Source organism: Mesoplodon mirus, assembly GCF_964341445.2.
Source record: "Mesoplodon mirus genome assembly, chromosome: 11".
NCBI lineage: Eukaryota > Metazoa > Chordata > Mammalia > Artiodactyla > Ziphiidae > Mesoplodon > Mesoplodon mirus.
In genome coordinates this window covers 36,943,476-36,961,733 of record NC_138987.1, presented here as the reverse complement: position 1 = coordinate 36,961,733, position 18,258 = coordinate 36,943,476, and the positions used below count along the sequence as shown (strand labels likewise).

Here is an 18,258-nt window from a genome sequence, read left to right as displayed (position 1 = left end):
CTTGTCAACCTGTAGCCTGAGAATCTCTGGTGATTTACCCCCTACCCCACCCTCCATGACATCTAGCACCTGTTTCCATGGAAACGGACCAGAGCAGTGATCATCACTCTCTCCCTCCCTCCCACTTTTCTCCATATGCAAATGAAAGATCATCCACACCAGGATTCTCCCTGGAACCTTCCCAGATCCACACCCACCCAAGGGCCAGTTCGGCTACAAGAAAATGGCTCCAGATCCCCCAGCTCTGCAGTGACTGGGCACAAAGATACAAAACAAACATGTCATGGAGCCTCTCCGCCATGCTGGCTCAGGGCCAGGCTCCAGGGACTCCAGGCCGATGCCTCAGCCTCAGCCCTGCCCCACAGCATGCAGGCCTTGGAGCAGACAGACCTGTAGAGCCCAGGATAAAGCAGAGTGTAAAGTCAGTGGCAGAGCCAGGAGGATGCCCTGGGCCTGCTGACACATGGAGTGCTTCCCTGACCCAGAGATCACGCACACAGAGCCGTGCAGGAGGGAGGCCAGCAGTAAAGCCTTCTGAAAACAGCCCAGTGGTGGCTCTCTGATGCTGGTAGCCACAGCGGGTCTGCTGGCGGGCATGGGCCTCTGTGGAGCTTACACAGGTTGGTAATTGACTTTAGATTTCTCAACAGATCATGTGCACCCACAGTCAGCCCAGGTAGTGCTCCCAAGGCTCCAACCAGGACTTGGAGACATGGTAGGGTCACAGCTTTGGCCAAGAGCAGACGAAGAAACTCAGACCCTAGGAGAGGCATGTGGCAGACTCGGAGAGCTGCCCACCCAATACGCATTCTCTCGTCTTCCAATCTTGCCTGGCCCCAGGGAACGATTCTTGGTTGATTTACCCAAATTCAATGATGTTTTCTATTTTCCTAGCTTCCCTTGCAGCTAAGGATGGCCAAGAGATCCAGTCTGGCCAAGCATGCTGGGACAGAGGAAGGATCTAGAAAAGAAAATGTTGTTTTCCAGATCCAAGTAGGCAGGTGCAGCTGGCATAGCCCTGTCTCCCTTCACCCTTCCTGCCTTCAGTGCAGACACAATGCCCACAGCTTCAACAGCCACCTTGTGACCATGAAAGAAAGACCTGGAAAATCACAAGGACATCAGCCCCCACATCACAGAGACATCACTGGTACCCACTGACCTCAGAACATCATGTTATGTCAGACAAAACACCCCAGGATTTTCACAAGTCACTGTTGGTCATATGTTCTGTTACCTGCAGCCAAATGCATCCCTGACAAATACACCCAGCAAGTTACACAGAACCAGGATTTGATCCCAGCCCATGGAGCCAAGCTGCCTGGGTTCAACTCCTGACTCTGCCCCTTGCCAGTCCATGACCTCGGGCAGGTCACTCCCTGTCCCTGTGCCTCATCTGTGAAATGGAACTGACCACAGTCCCTCCCTCGCAGAGCTAGTCTGAAGATTAAGCCAGATAATGCACAGCATCGGGCCCAAGGTGAGTACTCAGCAAACAGTAGATGCTCTTATTTTTATCACCTGGATAATGCCTAAGGGGATTCAATTCCCTTTGCTTTTTAAAGTCCCACTGATGGGGCACTTTGGACAATAGGAACTCTCAGCAAGCAACACAGAGGGGACATGTCTGCCTGATCTTCCTAGAAAGCTCTAGTCCAGGGATAAGGAACAATTCTTACTGACATTTTGTTTCCCGAGAGCCTGTAAGAGTCAGGTTGGAGAAGCTGTTCCCCACGCACTCTCGGGAGAAGCTGTTTCCAGGGTGGGTTAGATCCTGGTCCAGCCTCTCCTTCTCCCTCCCTGGCCAAGGTGCAGAGTTCCAGACATTACTGTTATTTGTGTTAATATTATTAACGATGATAGAAAGTCTTACAAGGAGTCCCCACTGTTCCGTTGACACAGCACATCTGCTTGTCATGAGCATTAATTCAGATCCTGGACACAGATCAGAGATGGAGCCCTCCCCATGCCTCTCCCCCTTCCTGCAGCTTCCAGAACTGGGAAGCATGCTCTCCACTTGAAGCACTCCCAATGAGGGGCTCTGTGAGGGTCAAATGAACTAGACCCACTTGCAGCAGGGCCACCTGGGCATTTGCATATAATGCAGATTCCTAGGCCCTCCGTACCTGCTGGGTCTAGATCCCTTGGGTGAGGCCCAAGAATCTATATTTTAACATGTGCCCCAGTAATCCTGTCACTCTCTGGATTTTGGAGAGCACTAAGAAGGGGTACAAAGCTGCACATATGTTTGAGGACTGGGGAGGCTGCACATTCCTCATCTGCTCACGCTCATCCCTCAGCTGCTCCGTTCTCTACACCGAGGTCCTTTCCAGGATACCATCATAGCCAGAAGCTTTCAAGGGACATCAGACTCAAGGCCACTACTGTTCCCTGTACTCTTCCAAGGCGGGGCCCACACCAGCCATGCACTTGGCAAGGGCTCTGGCTCGGCCTCATTCTGGAAAGGTCCCTACAGCCCAGCCCTAGAGCCCTGGCTCAACCCCACCACAGACACCAGTCATCAGAATTCTTGGGGAGGGTTTTTTTTTTTTGGTTTTTTGGGGTTTTTGTTTTTGGTTTTCTGGGTTTTTTTTTGCGGTACGTGGGCCTCTCACTGTTGTGGCCTCTCCCGTTGCGGAGCACAGGCTCCGGACGTGCAGGCTCAGCAGCCATGGCTCATGGGCCCAGCCGCTCCACAGCATGCGGGATCCTCCCGGACCGGGGCACAAACCCGTGTCCCCTGCATTGGCAGGCACACTCTCAACCACTGCGCCACCAGGGAAGCCCCTTGGGGAAGGTTTTAACAGAGGGACCCAGGCCCCTCCCCACAGACGTCAACGGCCATTTCATATTGTTGGTTAGGGGAGGCGGTAGTATTACCAGCTTGATGCAGCGAGGGAGATATACAGATAAAGAAAATCTCAAGTCCAACAAGAATGTCATTGAATATTTCACGGCCTCCTAATGGACTAAGGCAGAAAAGTGTAGCTTAAACAAGACAGTGAGGTAGGTTCAACTATTACCCATGGATTAGTGGGGCTTTGTCACACACTGGAAGAGTCTCTAGTGAGGTGCCACAGGGCTCACTGTCCTGGGCTGATCAAGCACAGGAAATAAATGTAATGAGTGAGTGAATCAAGACTCCAAGATATCACTATAAGATGAAATTAATAACAATAAATGCAAAGTTTGGTATTCGTGGTTTAAAAAAGAAAATCAACTGTGTTTAGTTCCAGGGTGGGAGAGACCTGGCTTGGAAAGTGAATACGACCTAGGGGTGGTAGGTAGCACAGCCCCTCACAGGTCACCATGATCCCACATGACCCTGGGGCAAGGGCAGTCCCTTCTCTCCCCCCATAAGTCATCATTGGAAAGTTGGGGTCCTGCTCCCCAGCCAGGGACCAAGACAGCCTGAAGTATGTCCAGCAGGTGAGGCCACCCACCTGTCCTTTGACAAATGGTGGGAGATGCTTGGGAGACTCGGGGAGGATATGAGCCGCCTTCCAATTTGTGAAGGCTGTCATGAGTCTGTCGGGGAGGCACCTGCCCATGTGCTCCAGGCCCCTCTGTGCGATCAGGCCCCTGCCCCCGTCTCTGGCTTCATCTCTCAGCACCCACCCATGCCCCAGATCCCTGGACTCTGACAGACACCCTCCCCCACCCCCTGCCCGGTCAGCTCTTGCACACACCCCTCCCCCACCCCCACCCCCCGCCCGGCCTCTCTTCCTCAGGAAGCCGTACACTAACCCTCCCCTGCCATCTAAATCAGGCCCCCATTCCACGCCCTCACGGCCCTTCTATACTTCTTCGCAACAACATTGGTCCCAATTTAGAAGTTATTTAGAACTTTATTATCTGTTTTATAACCATTTTCTAAATCGGGAGCTCCATGAAATCACAACAGCATCTGTCTTGTTCCTCTCATGTCCCCGCTGCACAGCACCTGGCGTGTAGTAGGTGCTCAATAAATGCTGGTTTTGTGAATGAGTAAGTGAATCCCATCAGGTGGGAGCTACAGGAAGACAAATTTCAGCTTCGTGAAAGAACTTCCTAGCACATTAGTTTGTCCCAGTTTGCAATCGGCTGCCTTGTGAGTTGCCCCCAGGGGCAGCACACAAGCAGGGGCCGAATGGATGTGGAGGTGAAGGCTCTGACCTCTAAGGAACCTTCCAGTACAGAGGTACAGAACCTCCATCGCTTGAAGAGGGAGCCAATAATTTGGGGAAGAGGAGGAGCAGGAAGGAAGAAAACATCCTCGGGATGGCAGGCCGGTTACTCGGGAAACAGGACATTTATAGCTGCGAGCTTGGGTGGGCCTGGGCGGGGGGTTGGGCTCTGGAGTCCAGGCTTGTGGCTTCCCATCCTGCCCTCTGCACCCACACCACCCCTAGGCACAAAGGACAGGAAGGACCCAGGACAGGGTTAGGTCTGGGTCACCAGAGTTCCCAGCATCCCACACAGGGCTGTTCATGACTCACAAAATGTCTTCACTGAACCCGCCCCCTAAGCCAGCACTGGCTACATAATTTGCAGGGCCCAGTGCTAAGTGAAAACTTAGGGCCGCTTGTTCAAAACGTATTAAGAATTTCAAAAGGGTGAAAGCAGAGCATTAAACCAAGCATGAGGCCCTAGGGGACTCCATATGCACCCAGCTCTCCCTGCCCCCCAGGAGGATGCTGGCCTGTGGACCCCACCCCATCCCACCCCCACCCCAAGGAACAAGAGAAGACATCAGACGGAGACCTGGCCACAACGCTGAAGCCAGGCCAGCTCCTCACTCTGCTCATCTTAGATTTCATTGTCTTTATTTATAAATATGAGCAGACGGTGAGGGGGAAATCACTAAGCAATAGAGGAGACTCTTCAAGTCAAAAGGGCAGAGTGGGGGCACCTCCCTGGCGGTCCAATGGTTAAGAATCCGCCTTCCAATGCAGGGGACGCGTGTTCAATTCCTGGTCCGGGAAGATCCCACATGCCGCGGGGCAACTGAGCCCAAGCTCTAGAGCCCACAAGCCACAATTACTGAGCCCACGTGCCGCAACTACTGAAGCCCGTGCGCTCTGGGGCCCTTGTGCCACAACTACTGAGCCCTCATGCTGCAACTACTGAAGCCCATGTGCCTAGAGCCCATGCTCCACAACAAGAGAAGCCACCGCAATGAGAAGCCCGTGCACCGCAACGAAGAGTAGCCCCTGCTCACTGCAACTAGAGAAAGCCTGTGCATAGCAAGGAAGACCCAGCACAGCCAAACTAAATAAATAAATAAATCATGCAGTACTGACTTAAAAAAAAAAAAAATGACTTCCCTGAAACAGGAGTTAAGAAAAATTATCCTAAAACGTGGAAATACAGCAAAGGGAGGGCAGTATTTCTCACAATGTCATTTAGAGCACTATTTAACAGACCTATCTAAGGACTATTTCATCATCTAGGGGAATATACCTTTGTTTGATTCACTCTTTATCATTAATTAACAGTCTGGCTGCTGTGCAATTACCTGTAAACTCAGAAATATTTGTAAGTGATTTCTGAGAGGGAAGACAGCAGAAGCAAGAAGAACTACAATCCTGCAGCCTGTGGAACAAAAACCACATTCACAGAAAGATAGACAAGATGAAAAGGCAGAGGGGTATGTACCAGTTGAAGGAACAAGATAAAACCCCAGAAAAACAACTAAATGAAGTGGATATAGGCAACCTTCCAGAAAAAGAATTCAGAATAATGATAGTGAAGATGATCCAGGACCTCGGAAAAAGAATGGGGGCAAAGATCGAGAAGATGCAAGAAATGTTTAACAAAGACCTAGAAGAATTAAAGAACAAACAAACAGAGTTGAACAATACAATAACTGAAATGAAGACTACACTAGAAGGACTCAATAGCAGATAACTGAGGCAGAAAAACGGATAAGTGACCTGGAAGACAGAATGGTGGAATTCACTGCTGTGGAACAGAATAAAGAAAAAAGAATGAAAACAAATGAAGACAGCCTAAGAGACCTCTGGGACAACATTAAACGCAACAACGTTCGCATTATAGGGGTCCCAGAAGGAGAAGAGAGAGAGAAAGGACCCGAGAAAATATTTGAAGAGATTATATTCAAAAATTGCCCTAACATGGAAAAGGAAATAGCCACCCAAGTCCAAGAAGCGCAGCGAGTCCCATACAGGATAAACCCAAGGAGAAACACATCAAGACACACAGTAATCAAATTGGCAAAAATTAAAGACAAAGAAAAAGTATTGAAAGCAGCAAGGAAAAAACAACAAATAACATACAAGGGAACTCCCATAAGGTTAACAGCTGATTTCTCAGCAGAAACTCTACAAGCCAGAAGGGAGTGGCATGATATACTTAAAAGTGATGAAAGGGAAGAACCAGCTTTGATTCTAACTGCCTCTTATCCCCACATTTTTTCTCCAGTGCCTGTCTTCCTAATTCTGCTGATTACCATCCTGCTTGTTCCTCATTAATGAGTTGAATAAGTCTGTGATACATGTTCCTTCTAAGATTTGTGTAAGGGTAATTTTTTTTTCAACTTTTTGGAAATTACACTTTGACTTCAGGATCAGGAGAGGACTTTTAAGAAGGCTGATTTGCGGGCTTCCCTGGTGGCGCAGTGGTTGAGAATCCGCCTGCCGATGCAGGGGACATGGGTTCGTGCCCCAGTCTGGGAAGATCCCACATGCCACGGAGCGGCTAGGCCCGTGAGCCATGGCCGCTGAGCCTGTGCGTCCGGAGCCTGTGCTCCGCAACGGGAGAAGCCACAACAGTGAGAGGCCCGGGTACCGCAAAAAAAAAAAAAAAAAAAAAAAAAAAGGAGGCTGATTTGTATCTATAAAGAGATACGAGCGAATAATACATCCATAAAAATAAGCTGCTCTGAAAAATAAATTCAAGAGCCAGAAGCAATCCTGGGAATTAAAAAGACACAAAAGGAGAGGAACGCTTCCATTAGGGGCATTAAATAGAGAAAAGGACATCGTTAGTGATTCAGAAGGCCAAGTCAAGGAATTCTCTCCAAGTACAGATGAAATCTGTGAGAGAAATGAGAAAAAATGCAGAGAATAGAGGAGGGAAATAACCACTTACTGGGAATTCCAGGAGAGAGCAGAGAAGAATGGGCAATCACCAAAGAAGATACAGAAAATTTTTTTTCTGACTTGAAGGAATACATGAGTCTTGAGTTCCAAAAGGCCCCACAGGGAGCAGTTCTTCACTTACACCTGCCCTTGTGAAATCTCTGAATTCTGAAGGTGAGGAGAAAACCTACAAGCTTCTAGCAAGGAAAAAGCAGGCTGTCTCCCAAGAAAAAAGAACCAGATCTATAGTGGCCTCAGCTGCAATACTGTGGTGTTGATTTGGCTGGTATCATGGGCAGGGTTCTGAGGGAGAAAAACTAGGACTCTAGAACAGTACAGACAAAAACTGTCCTTCACCCACAAAGATCAAAGGAATATATGTTCGGACAGGCAAGACTGAAAAATGACACTATCCAAACACCTTTTCTTTTTAAAAAAAACTACTTAAGGATGTCCTCCAGCCAAACCAAAATGAGAATGAGAATGAAGAATTTGACAAAGGGGTGACACATCTCCCAGCATAGGAACCCCAGCATTAACTTCTAGTTTGGTCTAAATCATCACTGATAATGTGGTTGTGAAACTGAATACAGCTCTGAGGAAGGGAAACTCAGAAGAGCTGCCACATTTATTTATTTATTTATTTTTGGCAGTACGCAGGCCTCTCACTGTTGTGGCCTCTCCCGTTGCGGAGAACAGGCTCCGGACTCACAGGCTCAGCGGCCATGGCTCATGGGCCTAGCCGCTCCGTGGCATGTGGGATCTTCTCGGACCGGGGCACAAACCCGGGTCCTCTGCATCGGCAGGCAGACTCTCAACCACTGCGACACCAGGGAAGCCCGAGCTGCCACATTTTAAAGAACACCAGTGAGAATTCAGCATATACTTGGTGATAGCAACTCCCCATCTCAGCCATGTGCCTGGCCACCCTCCCTGCCCCTTCTCAAGGGCATCACATACATATGCTGGCATGCACACACATGCAAATGTACATGCTCTCACAGATACTGACACGTGTATACACTCACACACACACTCGTGGACCTCCAGCCTTTTTGTCTCCCCCCTTCTCACCTCTGCCATATTGACCATTACTGGGCATGGTTAACACCTGCTCCTCCTTCAGCTGTTGTGTGTGTGTCACCTCCTCAGGCAAGTCCTCCCGAGCCCGCAGCCTGGCCCAGAAATTCTCTCAGAAAATCATAACACTTTCCCAGAGCTCTGGTCTCAGCGTGTGGCACGTTCACCCATGTGGCTGCTGGATGCCTCTTTCCAGACGGTAGTTGGGAAGGACAAGACCTACGTCTGGATTTGCCATCCTCCACACCCCACATCAAGGACAGAGCTGACACTTAGTAGGAGCTCAGTCAACCCCTGGCTGTTGGATGAATGTGTGAATGGGCCACCAGCCTGGTTTGACCCAGGAAAGCAAGGACAAGGCACAGAGCAGAGTCCAAAATGCTCCAAACAAGCTGAGTTGTCACCTGGCCTCTCTCTGACTGACTGTAGCTTAAGTCTTGGCAGAAATAACCACAGTTTGGAGTCAGACAGTACTTGAGTCTGTGCTGGATCTCTGACTTGCCGAGTGATCTAGATTGATATAATAATAATAATAGCTGGGATTTCCCTGGTGGTCCAGTGGTTAAGACTCCATGCTCCCAGTGCAGGGGGCCCAGGTTCGATCCCTGGTCAGGGAACTAGATCCTGCATGCCACAACTAAAGATCCTGCATGCCGCAACTAAAGGTCCTGCACACGGCAATGGAGCTCCCATGTGCACAGCCAAATAAACAAATAAATATTTTAAATAATAATAGCTAATATTTATTGGGTGCTCACTTTGATGTAGCTACTATTCATTATATTATCTCCATTTCACAGATGAGGAAACTGAGGCTTAGAGAGGTTAAGTGGCTTTCTCAAGGTCATAGTTAATATAAAACAGATCCAGTATCAGCTGACAGTGCAGGAAGACACATGATTTACCCGAATGGGGAGGTATGAATGTCTGTCTGTCCAGGCCATTCAGGGAAGGGACATAATTCCTTCCTTTGCAGGCATCCAGGAAGGACCCAGACAATACCACACAGCTTCATCAATATTACCAAGAAGCCCCAGGGGTTATTCAAATTATGTCTGGCATGTACCAGGGGCTAGTACCTGTCTGATATGGTCTACCTACCCTGCCATGACAATGAAGAAATCCAGTCGGTTCCATGTGTCCCCAAGGTAGCACTTCTTGCCAAAAATGCCCAGGGCCACCATCTTGAGCACCATTTCCATGGCAAAGAAGACAAAGATGAAGTCATCAAAGACCTGCAGGGGCAGGAGGAAGGCAAGAAGCAAGGGACAGCATGAGGTTCTGGAGCAGGACCCAGGGTCAGAGCCATGGTGTGAGGTGGGAAGATGGGCACGGACACGAGGGGCCAGGGAAAGACCTGGAAAGTTCTTCTCCTAGGCAGGGAGAGAACCTCAGAGATCCTCGTCCAATGGAGTCATTTCACAGATGAGGAGACTGAGGCCCAGAATGGGGAATGAGCTTGCCCAGGGTCATCCAGCCCACTCTATTTGTTCCCTAAACACAAGCGTAATGACAAGGGACCCAGATGGGAGTGGGGTAAAGGGGGTCTCCCTGATAATCGCCATGCAGTGGGCTAGACACGACCTCTTCAATTCTCACAATGACCCCATGAATGCTCCCATTTTACAGATGAGGAAACTGGAGCTCAGATTGTTTAAGCGACTTGCCACAGGTCACAGAGCAGTGAATGGCAGACCAGAAATGACACTCAGGTCTATCTGACTCCAAAACCTACATGGAAGGAGCTTTCTCAAAACAGGCCTGACACCCCAGTGGGCACAGGTCTCGGTGCTGCCTTCTTCCGCTCAGAAAGGAGGCCCCCAATATGTCCCTAGTCATGGGCTCAGGTGAGTGTGTATTTCCTGAGGACGGGGCCTGGGTGGAATTCCTCTTCCCAGGATCAATGAGGGCTACGGTCAATTCAACAAATGGGCGCTGAGCACCTTCTGTGGGCAGCACATAGGCTGGGTGTTGGGGACACAGAGGTGAGTGCTCGGTAAACTCACCACCTGGTAGGGAAGCCAGCCTAGTGCCCACTGAGGCTAACTGGTTCTAACTCTACCCAGGGCCCTGGGGCTCGCTGAGGAGCATGTTACCCACTTGGACCCCAGACCCACCCCAGAGATTCTAATTCTGCAGGTTTGGGATGGGTCAGGGGTCTGGATCTTTAACTAGTGCCCCAAGGGAACCTGAGGCTTTGGGCTGCTTGGGAACCACTGAGTCCTGTGGGAACACAAGAAGCAGAGGGCAATTCCTCCCAGGAGGAATCTGACTTTCTCAGGGAGACAGAATTGGATGTTTCCACATCTGTAGAATGGGTATAAACCTAACACCCCGCACTATGGGTGTACATGTGCCACAGGGACCAAACGTCAGGCCTCCACCTGGAACTATGGATGTACGTGTGCCACAGGGACCAAACGTCAGGCCTCCATCTGGAACTTCAGTGAGATGAGAATAGGAGAGGTCCAGGAGGCCACTCCTAAAGTCATAGACAGAGTTATGGAGCTTGGCCTTTATTCCATGAGCACTGGGAGCAAAGGGCAGGCTTTCTGCAGGGAGTGTCCGGTCACTTGTGCTTTACTGGATGGGGGGTAGGGGTGGGGAGAACAGGAGGAAGCTGGTGGTGGGAGATAAAGGGGGCGTGGACTAGGGCAGAGACCTCGAGATAGACAGGATGGAAGGGAAACGGGTAAGACCAGCTGGGAGTGAGGAAGAAGAGGACAAGAGACAGGGCAGGCCAGGTGTTGAAGATGTGGCTGGGTAGGGTGGGGCGGGGCATGGCAAGAATGGGCGGGGCATGGCAGGAGGGGCGGGGCATGGCAGCTGGCCTCACCTGTAGGATCTTGCAGCGGTCTGATAGGCAGTCCATGTCGTCGCACGGCTGGTACATGCCAAGTGTCACGCAGTTCAGCAGGATCACCAGCATGCTGATACATTCAAACCACGTGCGCACCAAGTCAAGGACAAAACAGCTGGGGGACCGTGGTGCACCACCCACCACAAACACAGGGCCACCCCATTTCCCTCCAGGTGCCTCCCCTGATGGGTCAATGCCCACATTTTCAAAGACCTTGGAGACCTTGGAGCCTGCCTACCCCTCTCACAACAGACAGGGCCACACGTGCCAAATCCACCAGGGAACCCAAACCCCACCAAGCCACCGCCTGCCAGGACGCCCCACTGCCTTGCCCCAGCCTGAGATTTCCCCTCAGACCCAGAAAGGGAGAGGTCCCCAGAGGCCCAGCTGGCGGGCCATCTCCGGACTACCCCAGCCGCTCTGTCTCTGACCACCTCCCCCTGACTGTCTTCGCCTCCCTTCTCTGACCATCCTTCGTCTCCGCAACCCACGGCCCCTTCATCTCTGCCCGACCCCTGGAGCTGAAGCCTGCAGAGGGCCCGCCCAGCGTGCCTGAGATTGGCTGGACACCCTGTCCTTCTCTCCTCTCCTGTGGCTGCATTACAACTCATGATCAGACTCAGGCACGTCTGTGCCTAGGCCCTCCCCAGTCCCTACACCAGGCGGGGTGGGGCTCAGCCTCCTCGGGCCTGTCCAGGCAGAAGGTCTCCTGCAGCCACCAGCCTTGGGCAGGGCCTCAGGGGCACGTGCTCAGACCCAGATGAGTGGGCTCCCCAGGCCAGGCCGCTCTCCTCAGTAATACCCTCCTCCTTCCTGACTGGCTCCTGCCCAGTCTTAGAACACAGCTGACTGATGTTCAGCCCCACCCCTCCCAATCCACCTAGAGTCCTAGAACCAGGGGGGCCAGAGCTCGAAGGGACCTGAGGGCCTGGGTCATTCATAAGTTATCTTGCAGACATGCTCGTGGTCTTTATCCACAACTAGAACTGACATTCCAGGGGGACGGGGGGATTACATTCACAGTCCTGACAGGGACAGGCATCTAGGAGGAGTTCAGTAAATGTCTGTTGTGAGTAAATAAATCTCTCTAGGCACTGCCCACTCTGACACCCAAGGATTCTTGAGTGTCCTCAAATGAAAGCCCTGGTCCCTCAATTTCAAAGCCCTTGCCCTGAGCTCAGATGTAGCTATTGGAGGCCAGACCCTTAGCCAGACCCCATCCAGTGCAGGGGGTGGGAAGTACCTCTTGCCGGATGGAAGACTGACCTGGTTTCCTTGGCAACGAACTCCCGCCCATCCCCGGCCCTTGCTCACCTTGGGATGCTGCCTTCCCTCCCGCTTTCCCCTCAGACCCTCCTCGCCCCAGCCCTGCTCCTTCCTGCCCCCCCAAACCTCTGTCACTCTCCTGCCACAGCCTGTAATTAACTTCAGTCGCTGCCAGGGCCTCCTTCTAGACTGAGCATCGCTCCAGCAGCAGCTTCATCATTAATTAAGTTTTTTGAAGTTCAAACGTTCTAATTACCAGCGAACATCCCCCACCCCCTTGCCTTTCCCCCCTGCCTGTTGTGCTCACTCTCCTTCCAGCCACCTCTTCTGCTCCCTCTGCCCTTCCCGCCAGTTTCATGTTCAAAGTGCACTTGGCAGGTGTCTCCCAGAAGCCTGGCACTCCCACTTCTTCCTCACCAAGGCCCTGAGCAGTGGAGGTCAGCAGGCCCATTTTACAGATGAGGAAAACTGAGGTTTAGAGAAACAAGGGGCCTCTCCTAGGTCACACAGCTGGAAAGCACTGGTGCTGAGATTCACACCAGGCCTGCTCTCCTCTGTAACGGAGGGCCCATCTCTGCCTGTGCCTTCACCACCCCTCTCTGAGGCCTCAGCCCATCCTCAGCGTCTCTCACCTGGACCCTGTACAGCCTCCCCGATAGCTTCCAGCTCTGGTCTCTGCCCCTCCAATCTGCCCTGCACACAATCCCCAGGCACTTGCTGTGTGGCCAACACTATCCGAGCTCTTTGCAAGTGTTACCTCATTTAATCCTCCAGCACTGTTATAAGCCCATTTACAAGTGAGGAAACTGAGTCACAAAAGGGAATACAATTTGCCCAAGGACCCCAGCTGGGAAAAGGCAGAGCTGGGATGCAAAACCAGAGCCTGCTTTTCTTGCCCCCAAGCTATTTCATCACTGCCAGATTAATCTGGCTGAAGCACAACTCTGATACCTCTCCCCTGTTCAAAAACCTTCCATGGCTCCCCATCACCTTCCCTGGCCTGACACACTCAAGGCCTCCTACATTCTGACCTCACTAAACTCTTCTAGCCTTACCTCCCACCAGCCTTTGCATGCATTGAACTTCTTGCTGTCCCTAAGCATACGCTTTGCATGTATTTTCTTCTACCATCTTTACTAGGCAAACTCCTACTCATCCTTCAGGTGACAGCCCAGGTCATTTGTCACCTCTTCTTGAAGCTTCCCTTGAAGCACCTTTCCCCACTCACATAGTGGTGGCTCAGCATCCTCTCCGGAAGTGCTCCCCACCCACCTGGTCTAGCTCATATCACAGTAATGAACTTGGCAGTAATCACGACTACTGTATGCCAGGCCCCTAGGGGCATGGCCCTAACGCTCATCACAGCCCACTGGGGGCAGGTGGAGAAACGGTCTGGAGAGTTGGAGTGACCTGTCCAAGGTCACACAGTCAGTAAGTGGTCCAAACGCTCTGAGTTAGTGGTGCGGGAGCCGCCGCCACGGGGGTGCCTCTGTGGCTCATCCCTCGAAGCGGCAGATGGAATGGCTTTCACCTCTAGATTGCTCAGCTTCAGACACTCAAAGATGGACAGTCTCAGCCCTGCCCCGAGGCGCTGGGGGAAATCCCAGATGGCACAGCCTGGGTCCTTTCCAGGAGCCCATGAGGCTCAGAAGTCAGGCCAGAGCTGGCATCGCTGCCCGTGGTTCCTGACATGCTCCCCACTGGCTTGGGGATCAAAGGCACCGGCCCTCCTTGAAGTTAAGCCAGACCACATGGTGCAGGGTCGGAGAGCATCAGAGGGAGAAAAGGTCGCGGGCTGAGCAACTTGGTGGCCTGGCCCAACGCCCAATGTTGCCATCTTTGGTCACAAGCACTGAGGAGCTCCAAAAGCCTTCAGGCAAAGCTCCGGGGCTCCGGGACAATGCGAGGGAGGACAGAGGCCCAGAGAGGGTGGTAAGGGATTTCCGGGGAACAGGGCAGGCAGGGGCCTGAGTGCCAGCTCCACGAGGGCAGGGGCTTGTCAGCGGCCCTGCGTTACCTCCCACAGCAAGGCTCAGGGCCCCCGTCTGGCACCTGAGGCTCTGCAGTTAGGACCCTGCCCCCTTGCCCACTTCATCGCCCAGACTTTCATCCCTCTCTGGCTGACCTTTGTCACAGAACAACCCCATCCAGGTCCTCAGAGAGCCCCTGATCCCATCCCCCACTGCCCAGAGGGGACACAGAGGGGCAGAGAGCATCTAGCAACAGGGCGAGCCTGGATCAGAAGTGACCCTCTGACAAGAGACTCCCCTCCCACAGGGGTCCGTGAGTCACAGCTGGATTCCAAACCCTACCAAAACCCCACATGTCCCCAAACGTCCAGGCTCTGCGTGGGTAGCAGCCACTAGGCACAGGTCCCCACCCCCGCTCCCAGCTCCACCCCTGCCCCCATCTCAGCCCCGCCTCCTGCCAGCCTCGCCTTAGGAGCCCCGGCCCATCTCCCCGCACCCCCTGCTCTGCCCTCAGTGCCTCCTATGGCCCTCAGAACTGGGGCCTCAGAGCCCAGCAGTGAATTAATGCACACCTATTGAGCGTCTGCTGTGTGCCCGGCACCAGGTTAACAACGGCGATAATGGTAACAATGGCAAACACATCTCAAGTGTTCTGGAGTGTTTGTCTGCCAAGGAGCTTTCTAATCAAACAGCATGTATTATCTCATTTAAACCTTACAGGCCAGTCCAGGCCCTATTCCCAGGGCCCCAGAACACAGAGCCCATGTAGCCATGGACTGAGGACCGGGGCTTGTCATCTCTGTGCAACGGGGGAAGCCCCGGTCCTTGTCAACCTCTTCTATAACAGGGTGCAGAGTTTCCCATTCTTTGGCTTTGGGGGGACAAAAAAAAAGCCACCTCACCAGCAAAGGACTGAAAATCCCAGGCTGCTGTTAACTGCAGATTACTTAACATGACCTTGAGTAAGAATAAGAGATTCCATCACAAACCCTTTAGACAATGGCTGTCTTCCAAGTGCTGAACGTTCGCTCACAGCCTTTAAATACAATCAATCAATTCAGGCCTGGCAACGTGGAGAGTCACCCTGCAACTTCAGCCAACTCCCCCCAACTGGCAGGTACTATTGTTACCCCCATTTTACAGATAAGGAAACTGAGGCACCAGTGCTGGCTGCAGGGCTCCAGCCACAGCCACCCAGGGTCACATGGCTGGTACGTGGCAAGGGCAGGATTTGAACCTGCTTCTGTTGACTCCAAACCCCCTGTTCTCGGCCACGTGCTCTCTGGCCCCAAGCACAGGGCCTGGACTGGCGTGTGCTCTGTGGAGTATTTGCTTTTCCCTTCTCGCCCACATTGGCTCCTCCCGATTGGGCCTGGGTCAGCAGTGCGGGGTCAGGAAGGGGGATAGTCCACCTCCACCATGGCTGGGAAGGAAGGACCTGTGTGCAGGACATGGCAGGAGGGGAAGCCAGTGAGGAGAGGGTGCTGGCCTCAAGGCCCCCAGTAAGAGCCGAGCTAGATCAGTACCATCTCCACCCCATGCCTGGCTGCTGTCTTAAGAAGGCCGGGGTGTGATCTGGGAGGACAGGGTCACCAGGGAAGCCACAATGCCGGGGGCCCCCTCAAATCTGACACTTCCCAAAGAGAAGAATGACCAGCTGGGCAGTGTCCAAAGCCCGAGCAGGCCCCTCAGGGCAGCCTCCCTCTCCAGGAGCCAGAGCCAAGGCCTGCACAGTTACCATGGCAACCACCACCCTCCATCCTGTAGGCCCAGCTGACAGTCATGGTTTCTGTAATTTGGGGGGCTCTGGTAAGGTGGGTGGGGGGTGGGAGTGCTGGGTTTGGCTGGGGCAGCCAAGTTTGTTTTAATTTTTGTCAAATCTGAAATCAGATCCATCTCCCAGGGTGCACCTCAGTTGTCTAAATAAATCAAGTGGAGGAAGAGGGCTGGGAGCTGCATCCTCCTGGACCAGGGAGGCAGGGAAAGTGGACCAGCCCTTATACAGGATCCCTCCCATATACGTCCCCAGGGAGTCCAAGGATGGGCAGGCAGGAAAAGTGGACCAGCTCTTATACAGGATCCCTCCCATATACATCCCCAGGGAGTCCAAGGATGGGCATGCAGGCCTCAGCCCTTCATAGACCAGGGCCTGAGGTTCCAGATCCCTGTTCTTGGGCCAGCTCTTTGATCCTCCGAGGCCAGGTTCACAAGCATCCATGGAGCACCTGCTGTATACCTGGTCTGTGCATCATCGTACTGAGATGAACCAGGCCCGGGAGATGTCCAGAGTGCTTCCATGTTCCAGGACCCGCCGTGGTGTGAGGCCACGTCGTAAAAGTGGTTACCATTTTGAATGTCAACTATGCTCCAGGTCCTGGGCTTTAAAGAGGATATCCATTCACTCATTCATTCATTCGACTTATCTTTATGAGCAGCAACCACTCTGGAAAGCTGCTTGGCAGCATTTATTAAAACTAAACATTGGGCTTCCCTGATGGTGCAGTAGTTGAGAGTCCGTCTGCCGATGCAGGGGACACGGGTTCGTGCCCCGGTCCAGGAAGATCCCACATGCCGCGGAGCGGCTGGGCCCGTGAGCCATGGCCGCTGAGCCTGCGCGTCCGGAGCCCGTGCTCCGCAACGGGAGAGGCCACAACAGTGAGAGGCCCACGTACAACAACAACAACAAAAAAAACTAAACATAAGCCTATGCTAGTATCCAGCTGTGCCACTCCTTGGTCCATACCCCAGAGAAATGCCCAAATAAGTCCACAAAAAGGCACGTGCGATTCTTAACAGCCCCAACCTGGGAACAACACAAGTGTCCGTCAACAGGAGAATGAGTCGGGCAGGAGATTTCAACTGGGGATGATTTTGGCCCCCGGTGGACGTGGCCATGTCTGGAGACATTTTTGGTTGTCACAACCGGGGTTTGAAGGATGCTCTTGGCACCCGGTGGGTGGATTCCAGGAACACTGCTCAAAACCCTACAATGCACAGGGCACCCCCACTGCAAAGAATTATCCAGCCCAAAATGTCAACTGTGCCGAGGCTGAGAAAGTCTGTGGTACATCCTTTTGATGGAATACTACCCCAGTGATGAAAAAGAACAAACTACTGCAGCAGCATGGATGGAGCTGCCAGGCATAACGCTGGCAACAGGAGCCAGATGCCAAAGAGCAAAGAATGTCCAAATCCAATTAGACGAAGTGAAAACCCAGGCAAAGCAAACCAATAGGGAAGGAGGTCAGAACGGCGGTAACTCTGGGGGAGAGTCCTTCACAGGTGGGGGTGAGGGAGCTTGCGGGGCTGGAGATGTTCTTCTTGGCCTGAGTGGGGTCACAGGAGTGTGTGTATATGGAAAAAATGCCTTGAGCTGGACATTAAGATTTGTGAGCTCTACTGCAAGCACACTTTATCTCAATAAAAAGTGTAACAAAAAATGATAAAGAATCACAGCTATAAGGAAAAATAAAATGCAACAATTAAAAAAACACAAGCACCCACTGGGGCACCAGCTGTGATGGACCCCCAGGGCACCTTCACCACAGCCCTGCAAGAGAAGGGTGCCATCCTTGTTTCACAGACTTGCCCAAGGCCACAACAAGGGACAGAACCAGATTTGAACCTCACACCATTCCATCTCTGTTTTTTTTTTTTTTTTTTTTTTTGCGGTACACGGGCCTCTCACTGTTGTGGCCTCTCCCGTTGCAGAGCACAGGCTCCGGACGCGCAGGCTCCGCGGCCATGGCTCACGGGCCCAGCCGCTCCGCGGCATGTGGGATCTTCCCGGACCGGGGCACGAACCCGTGTCCCCTGCATCGGCAGACGGACTCTCAACCACTGCGCCACCAGGGAAGCCCTCATCTCTGTTTTTTTAAAGATTTGTTCTGTCCAAACCCACGGCAGCCTTGGGAGACAGGCATGGCAGACATCAACACACCCACTTAACAGATATGAAAATGAAGGTCCAGAGACTGCAGGACTTGCCCAAGGTGTCACA

The 18,258-nt window shown here is 52.4% G+C and overlaps 1 protein-coding gene across 1 annotated transcript in view; it reads right to left on the bottom strand.

Moving 5' to 3' along the window:
* The window catches only part of CACNA1I (calcium voltage-gated channel subunit alpha1 I), a gene marked incomplete at its 3' end in the record, with an annotated part of 105,681 nt that overhangs the window by 75,375 nt on the left and 12,048 nt on the right, over window positions 1-18,258 (bottom strand). The window contains exons 2-3 of the mRNA XM_082636085.1: window positions 10,999-11,137; window positions 9,264-9,397 (exon numbers count right to left, since the gene is read on the bottom strand). Of these exons, the coding sequence (XP_082492211.1) occupies window positions 9,264-9,397; window positions 10,999-11,137 (273 nt within the window). The remainder of the gene's footprint in view (window positions 1-9,263; window positions 9,398-10,998; window positions 11,138-18,258) is intronic.